At 40.1% G+C, this 13,032-nt stretch overlaps 1 protein-coding gene across 4 annotated transcripts; it reads left to right on the forward strand.

The window, feature by feature from the left end:
* The first annotated feature begins 810 nt into the window (after positions 1-810).
* PIGM (phosphatidylinositol glycan anchor biosynthesis class M) lies at positions 811-12,483 on the forward strand. 4 transcript variants are annotated; one of them, XR_005215188.1, is made up of 2 exons: positions 811-4,964; positions 6,822-12,483. XR_005215188.1 is itself a non-coding variant. In XM_037825596.1 (2 exons), the coding sequence occupies exons 1-2, from the start codon at positions 932-934 to the stop codon at positions 6,832-6,834; spliced, it is 636 nt and encodes a 211-aa protein (XP_037681524.1). In that variant the 5' UTR covers positions 811-931; the 3' UTR covers positions 6,835-12,483. The 4 variants fall into 4 exon arrangements, 2 of the variants coding, with proteins under 2 accessions (XP_037681524.1, XP_037681523.1); XR_005215189.1 differs by having other exon boundaries at positions 7,902-12,483; XM_037825596.1 differs by having other exon boundaries at positions 811-1,554.
* Positions 12,484-13,032: the final 549 nt, after the last annotated feature.

Genomic DNA, 13,032 nt, shown 5'->3' on the forward strand with positions numbered 1-13,032 from the left:
CCACTACCACCAGCCTGTCTACCCTCAGGTAGCAGAGGGGCATGGCATTGTTGAGCAGCAGGCTGAGCCAGGATATGCTTCTAGAAGTTAATTCTGAAGGTGGGGCCTGAAGGATTGAGCAGGTGTTTGCCAGGGTGACTGGGGAGAGGAAGGCAAACTTGGCAGAAGAAATAGCAAACACAAGGCACTGCGGCATGAGGGCACGGCATAGTTTAGGAACTCTGAAGCTTCCCTGTCCCCCTTCTCATACGCTCCACCTAGGGTTGCCAGATAACATACAGGCTGCACCAGTCAAACCTGAATTTCAGATAAACAACTATTACTTTTTAAATAAAAGTATGTCCCAAATATTGCATGGGACATACACACTCTGGGTCTCCTTCAACTCATTTTAGCTCGGGACCCACAAACTCCCGGGGATTACCGACAAGCTGACGGAGTAAAGCGTGACTAACTACCTCAGGCTTTTCCTTCACTTCTATCGTCTCCAGCCCCGAAGACCTGAGGGCTCTAGCCCATTGCTCCGGCTCGTAGCGAGGAACCGCCTCGGCTGAATGGAGTGGGGGGGGGGAGAGCAGAGAGGGGTCTCGGAGCCGGGGAAAATCATTCACAGAAAACACCACATTCCATTCAGAAAGAGTGCCGACCAGCGCCCGCCTCCTCCGCCAGCGGACGTCGCTCAAGTGAAACAGCCAATCCAGAGGGAGAGGTTCTTCGTTTAGGGACCTCTGAGAACCCTGCGCAGAGCCCGCAACCGGAAACAGGGCGGGGGCGTGGCTTCGGGCCGGAAGTGATCGTCCCGCAGTTATTTCGGTTGGCAGCCGGGAGAGTGGGAGATGCGCCGGAGACCTGAGGGGCGGAACCGAAGCGAAGGTGAGAAATTCGCAGGCAGTTTGGAGCTGGAGCTGAGCGGCTATCGCTCAGTGAGATCATGGGCTCGACCGGGCCGTGGGGAGAGGGGTTCATGAACCTGCGGGTGCCTCCTGCTGGGGTATTTGGTGTGGCCTTCCTTGCGCGAGTCGCCCTGGTTTTCTACGGGGTGTTCCAAGACCGGACCATGCTTGTGAGGTACACAGACATCGACTACCAGGTCTTCACGGACGCCGCGCGCTTTGTCACGGAAGGGCGCTCCCCTTATCTGAGGGCCACCTACCGTTACACCCCGCTGCTGGGTTGGCTCCTCACTCCCAACATCTATCTCAGTGAACTCTTCGGAAAGTTTCTCTTCATCAGCTGCGACCTTCTCACCGCCTTCCTCATATACCGCCTGCTGCTGCTGAAGGGGCTGGGACGCCGCCAGGCTTGTGGCTACTGTGTCTTTTGGCTTCTTAACCCCCTACCTATGGCGGTCTCCAGCCGAGGCAATGCGGACTCGATCGTCGCCTCCTTGGTGCTTATGGCCCTGTACTTAATAGAGAAAAGACTGATCGCGTGTGCCGCCGTATTCTATGGTTTCGCGGTGCATATGAAAATGTATCCGGTGACCTACATCCTGCCCATAGCCCTCCACTTGCAGCCAGAACGCGACAATGAAGAAGACCTCCGTCAATCCCGGTATTCTTTTAAGGCTCGTTTGTACGAATTCCTGAAGAGGCTGTGTAATCGGGCTGTGTTGCTCTTTGTAGCAGTTGCTGGGCTCACCTTTTTGGCCCTGAGTTTCGGTTTTTACTATAAATATGGCTGGGAATTTTTGGAGCACACCTACCTTTATCACCTGACTAGGCGGGATATCCGCCACAACTTTTCTCCATACTTCTACATGCTGTATTTGACTGCCGAAAGCAAGTGGAGTTTTTCCCTGGGAATTGCTGCGTTCCTTCCACAGTTCGTCTTGCTTTCAGCCGTTTCTTTTGCCTATTACAGAGACCTCATCTTTTGCTGTTTCCTTCATACAGCCATTTTTGTGACTTTTAACAAAGTCTGTACCTCCCAGTACTTTCTATGGTACCTCTGCCTACTGCCCCTTGTGATGCCACTAGTGAGGATACCTTGGAAAAGAGCTGTAGTTCTCCTCATGTTATGGTTTATAGGGCAGGCCTTATGGCTGGCTCCTGCATATGTTCTTGAGTTTCAAGGAAAGAACACCTTTCTGTTTATTTGGTTAGCCGGTTTATTCTTCCTTCTTATCAATTGTTCCATCCTGATTCAAATCATTTCCCATTACAAGGAGGAACCCTTGATAGAGAGAATCAAATATGACTAATATATGCTCCAGATTGTCTGCCTGTTACATTCTGATTATTCTTTGTGGACCAGAAGAGAGTTTTGGAAAAAAATTTTTGAACATTGTAAACTCTCTAGTTAAAGATCAGTTTGGAGCTTAAAACGGTCTTCCAACAGAAATTAAAGTGAATGCTCACCTCATATATAAAAATAATTGAGGTTCACCCTCTAGGAAGTCTTAAGACTCATTTATCTGGGACCTGATGTGAAGTTAAGGTTATTTGTTGAAAATTGGGAAGGTTGATAAAATCGTAAGATGCTGAAAGGTTTTTGTAGAAAAATAGAGGAATGCAGATAAGAGATATAAAGTCTAAGCCAGTGTTTGTTCCAGTTATACTATACTGTTTTAAGCTGTGTTTATCTTCTTGTGTGTGTGCTTATCTTTTAAGCCTCACTTTTTCTTTCTGAAGCTTTCCTGGCAACTTTGAAAACTCACAAAACGTTCTAAAAGTCTATCTTTTTAGACGTAAGGTGTTAAATAATACTTCTGTGGTTATGTCGGGGTAAGTTGTTTACTTTGTATTAAAAGTGAGGGTTTACCTGATGGCCTTGTTGCAGCCCATCCAGGCCTCACCCTCTGCCTACAGCAACTACAGTGGAGATAGGGACCCTGAAGTAAACAATTTTCCCTTGGTGTTTCCAAGAAAATCTCTGTCCACGTGGGGCAACACGATATGTTAGGTGAGTAGCAGAATTTTCTTGTGAAGCCAGCCTCTCCTTCTGGCAACATCCAGGACTTGCAAGGGGCCATAGGTTGTTCATGAAGTTTATCTGAAGCAGTATATGCTTAGGGTATGCCAGCAGAGAGCAAGAGAAAGGGCAGAGGAAATACCAAGGAGAAAAGTTCAATCCTCAGGGGGCCCAGCCATGCTCATGGAACTTTAAATGGAGGATGAAGATCATGATTTCCCAGGGTCCCCAAGAGATGATGCAGGAGATCTGCAGGGTGTTCGATGCACTTGGTTGTGAATGGGACCTGACTGAACACTGCAAGCTGTTGTGCACATGCAGTACACCGGGCTGGGGTGACTTTTTTTTAGTGGCGGACGGAGGTGTGCAGACTGCCGTGGTGGGGTCTTCGTGGGGTGCAAGTAAAAAGGATATCTGGAACTTTCACATCCTTCAAAACAGTTGCAACCTACCTAGAAAAGTAGCTTCAGCTTTCAGGTGCTCCAAGGAGCTGTCTTCGATACCAGAAGAGGGGTTTTCAGGCCCTCGTTGCCAGATGGCCACTCTACACACCATCTGGGCAGAACTCCAGACACTGGACTGGTATGTTTCCCCTGGGGCCTAGATTTCCTCTGCCAGCCTGGTGGAAAGGGCCAGGGACCCTCATACTGACTGTCAGTCATCTTTTGGAAGCCTATTAAAGGAGGAGCTCCTTTGTGATTTTGGTGCCACCTTGATTGGCATCTCCAGTCAATACTCTTAAGAATGCTCAGAAGTACACAGAAAACAAGTGGCCTATGAGGGCCAGGGGTCAAGCTATGGAGCACAAGTCATGTGCCTTCAAAGCCCCTAGTTTGCCTGGAGAAGAAGACAACCCCTGTTTCTTCACAGAAGTGACCTCAACACCAGTACATGTCAAAGTAGGAATTTCCCATTTTTGGAAAGGACTGGCTTTGGCCTCCATTCAGAAAAGATATTCTTATTCAGGCATTTGTCCATGGCTCCTGAGTTTCTGATTTTGAACCTGAAAGCAAAGAGCAAGAACAGATACTCCCACCACATGTGGAGGAAGTAGTCAGAAAAAAAACTCATCAAGAGTCCAAGCTGTTCTCATTAGGCTTTCCATGATTAAAGAAGATGATGAGCTCCACAAGCCCCACAAGAAGATGCATGAGATGGCAGGTACTGGACACAAACAGTAAGTTAAACACAGCCAGTGAATTCAGTCTGCTGGGGATGTGTGGCACAATGTGCTGAAGACTTTGGGCAGTGGAGGACGGAGGTGTGCAGGTACTGTGGTGGGGTTTCAGTGAGGTTCACCTGCAGAGGAAATCCATACCACCATGGTCTTCAAAAACATTGCCTCCAAAGTATCTAAGAGCCTTCAGGTTTCAAAGGCTGTGAGGAAACACCTGTGGGACTGTTACCAGTAGAAAACCCTGTCCCAGTTAGTCAGGCCCCCCAATCCCGCATCAAACAGAGAAACAAGTCTCTTTCTTTGGTGAGAAGGTGAGTTTATTGAAGATGCTTCAACAAGAAACTGGAGGAAAGAAAAACCTTTCAAGTCCAGTTCAAAGTGAGAATTGGTTGGGCTTTTATAACCTCAAACAGACAAAGAAATGGCCAGAAGCCAGAAGAAAGCAGAAAGGAAAATATATATATATATATATATATATATATATATGAGAGAAAGCTGCTCTGTCAGCATTTCCTTGTTATCTTGAAGTCTTGAAGTCCTCCCTTCATTCAGGTTTGTTTTTCAAACAGCCAGTTCTTTATCAAACCATATGGTGGTTTCCTCCTGTGGGCAATGCTGGGAAAGTTCCTGGGAGCAGAGAGCAAGTTTTTTGTTGTTGAGAGTAGAACAAGAGCAAGTTATTTTAACAAGGGCTTTTCATGGTCAGAATAACTCAAGGCTGCTTGAATGAAGTGATCTTAATAAAGTTTTTTTCTCCTATTGGCTATTGAAGACTATACTAAGCATTTTCCAGCTAAAGAATTATATTGAATATTCTCTACTTATCCAGCTTTCAGGACCAGAGGAGATATTAAACAACTCACAAAGAATAATGGTCAGTCATCATTTCTTTTGACATCAAATTGCATTTCTAAAATTCTAAGCAGAGAGGAATTAGGCAAGGATCCTTTCAAACTTGATACTTTAGAATAGCATGACCGATCTGCTCATTAAAAGTATAGCTGAAATCCACTGACTTTTTCTTTCCATAAATATCTTCTATATCACAAAAATAGGCTAACAGCCCTAGAGTTTGGTGATTTGAAATATTATCTTTTTATTCATTTTCATAAATTTCAAATAGGAGACAGTATCTCATAATGATTAAGGGTTTGGATTTGCAGTCAAGCAGACATGTACAAAGCCACGATCTACCACCTACTAGTTGCTGGCAACGTTTTTCTACATTCCTGTCAAATGTATTACATAAAATTAAAATATTCACATGTTAAAGACTAATCTGCTATAAGAAAGGAAAATAAAAACTAAAGGCTAAATAAAAAAATAAAGTGGGGCTTTAGGAAATAAAGAACCCAGAGAATTTAAATTGTAATCGTGTTTTTTGTATTTGTTTTATAACTTAGTTTTCTGTGCTTAGTCCAGTGGTATTAGACTACCATTTGGTTTTATACAAAAAGGATTATTTAAATTCATCCATTTTTAAACTTGAGTTATTAAATTTTTGAAAATATCTTTTGATATTTGAAGTCTAATATACAAACTATTAGGGCTTTTTAATACATCGTTATCCCTTTGTTTTTAAGTTTCTGATTGCTAAAAATGTATTTTTCATCTAGAATTTAAGTTGAAATCAAGTGCTTCTGTATTGTAAAGGTGACTATTAGAAGATTTTAAGTGATAAAAAACTAAATTGTTAGTAAGGCATTTCCCAGTTTAAAAACACCCCACTTATGAAAATTCTGTGTTAGAAATGGAGACCTGTGTGGGAGACTCCTGAAAAGCAGAAGTGTCTTACAGAGCCATTGGTCTAGACTAGAAAATAGGGGGAGAGGCTTTAGTGGGCAGATCTGGTTTACTTATAATATTTCTGGGAAAAAATATCTGAGTTTCAAACAACCTAAAAATTTTTTTTTTTTAAACATAACCAATCTAGGTTGGGAACTCCCTAAAACTCTAAATTGCAGTAGCCATATATGAGTATCATGTTGGGATTGTGGTTTTTAAAGATGAGTAATTTAACAATTGTTCTTTCACAGTAGAAAAAGAAGGAAAAAAAAAAAAAAAGAACTCCAGAGAAGTAGTGTATTTCATGTGAGTTCAGGCCTAAAATAGCCTTTGAGAATTAGATGTCTAATGACTGGTCATGATTAAGAATGCTATTATTGACAGCACTTCTTTGATACTTTGATACTTTGTATACTTTTTGGAAACCATCCTTAGAAAGGACAGAAAGTGGTTTGTCTGGGTTACTGTTTGGGTGAAAATAGCAGAATCAATTTGTTGTTGAGGACAATGACCTTTGTAACATCTGGTTTCATATCCCACATTAAGTCTAATCTTGAGGGCTCTTTGCCTCACTTGTGGCCTTCCGGCCATGGCATTCTTACCTATAAAAAAAAACTCTTTTATAACAAAATTTTGACAGAGCTGGTGGGGCCATGGGGTGGCCATGTGGAAAGTAAAAAAACATTCCATCATCCCAACGTAACTGTCTTTTTTAATAGTCATAAGTATAGTTACTTAATTTAATTTCCTTATATTTTTACTTTAATGTTCTAAGGATTTTTCTTTGTGGCTTACTCTTCATACCTAGCATTGAAATTAATGAATAATATTCCATCTCATGGATGTTCACATAGTAAATGCATCATTCTTCCACTGTTAAAACTTTCTAATTGCTTCCAATTTTTATTATGCTAAATATGACTTTAAATATTTTTCATGTTTTCAGTCATTCCCCTTAGGACTTTCTTAGAAGTCAGTGAAGTTCTGCTGGGATCTCTGGAGGGAACTTCAACTGCAGATCCTGCCCTTCAAGAAATTCTCTATCAAATAACTGCATGCTATTCTTAAGAGAAACAGAAGATATTTTGCACTTTATAGGCTGCAAATTACTTAGTAAATTAACTCAAGAAAGGATTTTATTTTTTCTCTGAGTTTTAAAAATTTTTTTCATTTATTTTTGTTTTCTGGCTTTGTAAAATCTTGTCTTTTAGCTTGCATTCCTTTTGGTTTCTCTTTTAGTCCTTTAATAACACCTTAAAATTGTATAGCCCTTTGGCTTATAATCTACATAATTCTTTCATTTTTAAACTACCCCCTTAAGATCAATGTGACCATTTTACATGTAAGCATTAATCATTAGCGTAAGAGGGATGGTTCTGAAGGTAGTCTGTGTTCTAAGCAGAAGGATACATAATGTCTTTATGTCTTCAAAATATTGTCTCTAAATATCCCTAGATAAATTCCCTGGATCAGGCCATTGAGAAGGGTAATTACCCCAGCCTTCCTCCTCTTCCATGAATTTCTTTCTTTAAAACCCTAGATTTTAGTTACTTCTCTCACCATGGTTTCAGAAGTTTTCGTTGGTTTACTTATGGCTGATTAGATTTGTTATTTCTCCCACGTCAACTGTTTGTTGCACTACCACCCCCACCCCAATCATCTGTACTATGAGTGGTAAAGGAAAATGATAAATTTAACCCAGTCCCTACATGCAACCTTTTAATTTTTCCCCCAATGCTTTATTATGAAAAATTTTAAACACTACTCATATACCCACAAGTTCAACAATGAACATTTTGTCATATTTGCTCTATTTGTACATATTATATTTATATACATATAATTTTTTTCTGAACCATGGGAATTTGCAAACATTGAACTGCACTACTAAATACATCAGCATGCATGTCCTAAACATAAAGTCCTTTTTTTTAAACAAAACCATAATACCATTGTCATACCTAAGAAAACGATTAATGATGTTCTAATATTGTTTAACATCTTGTCCATTTTCACATTTCTCCAGTTACCCGTGTTTAATCTTAAAGAACAGTCTCGGATGTCAAACACTCCTTGGAAAAAACGGCATGAAAGATAACCCATAATTAAGAAGCTTGGATCTTTTCCTGATCTTTTAAAGAAAGCCAGAACTAAAGGGATTTGCCTTCCGTCAACGTTGAATCTCTAAGTAATTCTTTTGTGTAATTCTCCCTGTCTCCCTCCTAAGAAAACATAAGGTGATATTCGTACCTAATAAGTTTTCCAAATAAAACATATGTGTTGGGCTGTTGTCTCCCCACCTCCGTTGGGGCTCCACCCCCATGCCCAGGTCCAGCCTGCTCTCGGGTCCGGAGCCGTCCCCGCCCCGTCACCATCGGCCGGGTGTCCGCTTTGCGGCACTGCGACCCTCCGAACCCCTGCGAACATGGCTCCGCGCGCGGCACGGGGCGTGCGGATCCTCGTCTGCAGCCTGCGCGGCCTCGGCGATCCCCAGATCCTGCCCGCCGCGCCCCTGGGGGCTGCAGACGCTGCGCACCGGCCCGGCTCTGCTCTCGGTGCGGAAACTAACAAACATGAACGGATAACAACAGAGAATGGTACTGGAACAGTGGGAATCAGCAATTTTGCACAGGAAGCTTTGGGAGATGTTTACTGTAGTCTTCCTGAGGTTGGGACAAAATTGAACAAACTAGGAGTGTGGTGCTTTGGAAAGTGTGAAAGCTGCCAGTGAACTTTATTTTCATCTATCAGGAGAAGTAACAGAAATTAATGAAGCTCTTGCAGAAAATCCAGGACTTGTCAACAAATCTTGTTATGAAGATGGTTGGCTGATCATGATAACGCTGAGTAATCCTTCAGAACTTGATGAACTAATGAGTGAAGAAGCATATAGAAATGTATAAAATCTATTGAAGAGTGAAAATGGAACCCCTAAGTAAACTAGTCTGAAACAGCATAATCCAGCAATATTTTAAATTACTGCTGGATAAAAATTTATAATAGCAACTTTTAGCAATACCATAGTAAAGCAAACTGCTTGTTCCAACTATGCTATTGAAAGAAAATACCCCTTAACTTTCTAATGATAGCAGATAAACACAATTTGCATCTTTTTCATATCACCCAGTGATTAAGACCAGGATCTAGTTATTATTTTCAGAATCCATGAAATTATCGGAAGTAAAAACTACTTGCAAAAATTAAGTAATTCACAGATAAGATTGTTATCGTAAGCCTTACATAATATTGTAACTTGCTTCAATCCCTGGATTTGGGTCAAAATACTTAATGATATTTCCACTGGAAATAACTGGGAGTGGATGTAAGTTTCTGTTAGTTGTACAGTGTCAGGTGAGAAATAGCACTATCTTAACTTTGCAATATACCTCATTGGTGGTGCTATTTTCATACAATGAAGCAACAGCCTTGCAGCAAAATAAGAAACTCTTTAATAAGAATAAAACATTCAACTTCTCCATAAAATACATACATATATATATATATATATATATATATATGTTGGGATTCTTACTGGGTATCCTGCCTTACCACCTCCCACCCCACCCCACCCCCCAACAAAACAAAACAACAACTGATTTTATGTCCTGATAGTAGTAAGTTCCAGCTTTTCATGAGTCACCATTTTTTTTAGGTATCTATTTTGTCATATGTGATCTCATTTAACTTTTACAGCAACGCTTCAGAGCTGGTATCTGTACTCCCATTTTATAGATAAATAAAAGAAAAAAAAATAAAGCTCAGAGATTAAATGACTTGTTAATAAGTAGCAGAGCTAGAATTTGAAGTGAGTTTTGCAAGACTAAAACTGTTATGCTCTTTCCACTATATTATGTTTGGATTTTTCCAGTCTCATGACCCAGCAGATGAAGATTGCTGCAGAATAAATGGGATTCAACACTAACTCTTAACAAATTTCTTCCCAATTTGTCCTTCCTAATCTTTTAATTATTTGCTTGTAGCTGTGCAAATATTTCTGTCAATCCTAAACATGTCTCTTTAATGATTCTAGTTCTTTATTAACCCCTTCCCACATCCAAATCCTCTCTCAACAAATTGTATAATTCGTTACTTCAGATTTCATCATACTTTTTCCACCCGTAGCCTGATTAAGAAGTTGCTTTACTAAACCACTTCTTAGCCTAGCTGTTTGCATATCAAGCTATGGAAGTTATGTGACCATAATCTCCAAGAGGCAAATGATTGCTGTTAAATTTCTCTTGACCTGCAGTGTGCATTTGCAGTGTATATTCATTCAATTAAAAATCATGTCTTAGACCAATAGTATGGCATGACAGAACACAGACTTGGATAGTTTAGGTTCAAATCCTAATGTGTGACCTTGGGCAAGATTCTTATGTCTAGATACATTAGTTTTCTTAGCCATGAAATGGGGATGATAGGATAATTCTCATAGAATTGTGATACCCCAAGTGCTTAAGCTGGCGTAGAATAAGCCATCCCCCCTCGCCCCCATCCACCCCAGCTTTAACACCTGTTTATCAGCCTTTAAAAAAGGTGCTCCTTCAGGACTATAGACTTAAGCCTTTCTGTTTCAATTGTAGTGGATATAGACAAAGAACCAGGATTTATACTAAGTAGTTTTAACTATCTGTAAATTTTATTCCTTCTAATCTTGATCTGTTTCTTTGAAAAGATATTACTTTTATGTCTAAATGTATGAACAGATTCTTCAGATGTCTGATTCCAGCTTGACAGTTTTGAATTTGTATATTCCTGTCACACATTAACTGACTCGAAGCACTGGAGGTTTGGTTTATGCCCCTAAGTTACATAGCACTTCTTTTCTGCATTGTATTGAGGGTTCATTGAAGGATTAGTGTTCTGTAGATGGAAGCACGTGTCTTTTGCCTGGGTCAGAAGTATTGGAATAGCACAAGCACTTATTCAGTGCTGAATTAGGGGAACCATTCATTTAGTCAAAACAAGCATTCATATTCATTATCCTGAACAAAACCCAGAATAAATGGGAACATTTCTGGCTGCTTAGACATTTTACTAATTGCTGTGTCTGCTATATAAAATGAAATGACACTTACAGTGACTATTTAGAAATAATCTGTAGCGTGAACATTTGAAGCTCAGTTCTTTCACAAATGAAAATTTTTAACCTCTGCTCTTCATTTGGCAATTATTTATAGATCCAGGCCTTGTGCCAAGTAATGATTAGATGAGTAAAAAACAAGGTCTAGTTAACAGTAAAGACAGAAACATACCCCACTAATAAAATGCTAGATGAGACCCCCCATTAAATTCCACAATTCTGTGTTTTGTAAAATGGGAGAGTAAAGGATATTACTATTCCTATTTCTCAGATAAGAAAATTAAGGCTCAGAAACAGGTAACTTTACAAGGCCAAACAGCTGGTTGATGACTGGGCCACACCAGGCCTGGACTCCAGATTTACTGATTCTAAGTCCAGTGCTTTTTCTTCTACTTTATTTTGCAATCTTTCTTAATGCTAGATGATGACAGGTGAATAAAGTGAAAAATTTCACCTAACTAATATCTATTCAGTATCAGCTACGTGCCAGGCATTGTTCTAGGTGTTGTGAATGCAGCTAGGAGGCAAAGATCCTGTTTTCATGGAACTCAAATTTTCATGCGGAAGCAAGAATAAGCAAATATGTTATTGTAATGATTATCATAAAGAAAAAGAAGGCAAACTAAGGAAGAAGAGAGTGATGGTGGTGAGGAGAGGGGTGTGAGAGCTGCTTTAAATAAAGTGGTTAGGGGAGGCATTTCGATGAGGTGGCACTTGAGCAGAGACCTGAAGTGATGGCATGACAGCCATGCAACTATCTGGGGGAAGGGCATGTCTTGGTGAAAAGCAGTGCAAAGGCCCTGAGATAGGAATGAGCTTGCATGTGTTTAAAGAAAAGCCAGAAGATGAGTATAACGAGTGAATGAGGAGCAACCAGAATCTAATTCACAGTATCCAGCAGAACATGACTGCTAATTGAAAACTGCAATTAGCATTAGTATTTTTATGGCCTAAAATACAATAAATTAGGGCCCAACCTCTTTCTCACCCCAACTTCTGAGCACATATTAATTTGTGAGGAAAGTGAAATGTATATAAACAACATATTTGAATAGTGCTACAAAGTAGACACTATTTTGAGACATTGAGGATTTTTTTTTTAACTCCAGTTTTACAGATGAGAAACCTAATGCTCAGGATATATGCATATTGAGAAAAGTTGGAGTCAGTACATGAGGCAGGACCAGAATTCTGATCTTCTGAAGCAAAATTTACTGTTTCTTTCTCTGTTGTGCCCTTATCAATTAGCTGTGGGGAGCAGAAGATGAGCCACTGGATCCTATAAGGAAGGAAATTCAGGAAAAAGTTGTCCAGATCATTCATACATTCAATAAACACTTATTAAGGGCCTACTTTGTATCCTACTTTGTGCCAGATACTTAGTCAGGCTGGGGGTATAATGATGAATAAGACAACAGTCCTTTCTTCAAAGAATTCACAATATCCAATACAGAAAATAAATAGAAACTTGATTATAACTCAATATGACAATAGCCAGAGTAATATACAGACATATCTCATTTTATTGTGTTTTGCTTTATTGTCATTCACAGATACTGTGTTTTTTACAAATTGTATATTTGTCAAGCAAGTCTATCGGCACCATTTTCCAACAGCATATGCTCATTTCCTGTTTCTGTGTCACATTATAATTAAGGCATGAACTTTGTTGTTTTAGACATAATGCTATTGCATGCTTAATAGACTATAGTGTAAACATAAATTTTTATGCATTGGGAAACCAAAAAATTCATGTGACTTGCTTTATTGAGATATTTGCTTTATTGTGGCGGTCTGAAACCCAAACTGCAATATCTCCGAGATTATGCCTGTATGTATAAATTACCCAGTAGCATTTTATTAATCCATCAATTGGGCAAAGCTAGCATAGATCCTGGTACATACTAGGCACTCATATGTCTGTTATCTTACTTGTTTTCTTTTAGTACTTGGGGCTTTCTTTGAAACTTCCCTACTTAAAATCACTCAATGATTAGTCATAACTTTGAAAATCCTTAGCTTAGTTTACAGTACCTTTGGTGATCTGGCTCATGCCTACGTCTCCGGCTTCATC

The sequence above is a fragment of the Choloepus didactylus genome, chromosome 2, assembly GCF_015220235.1.
Source record: "Choloepus didactylus isolate mChoDid1 chromosome 2, mChoDid1.pri, whole genome shotgun sequence".
NCBI classification, from domain to species: Eukaryota; Metazoa; Chordata; class Mammalia; order Pilosa; family Megalonychidae; genus Choloepus; species Choloepus didactylus.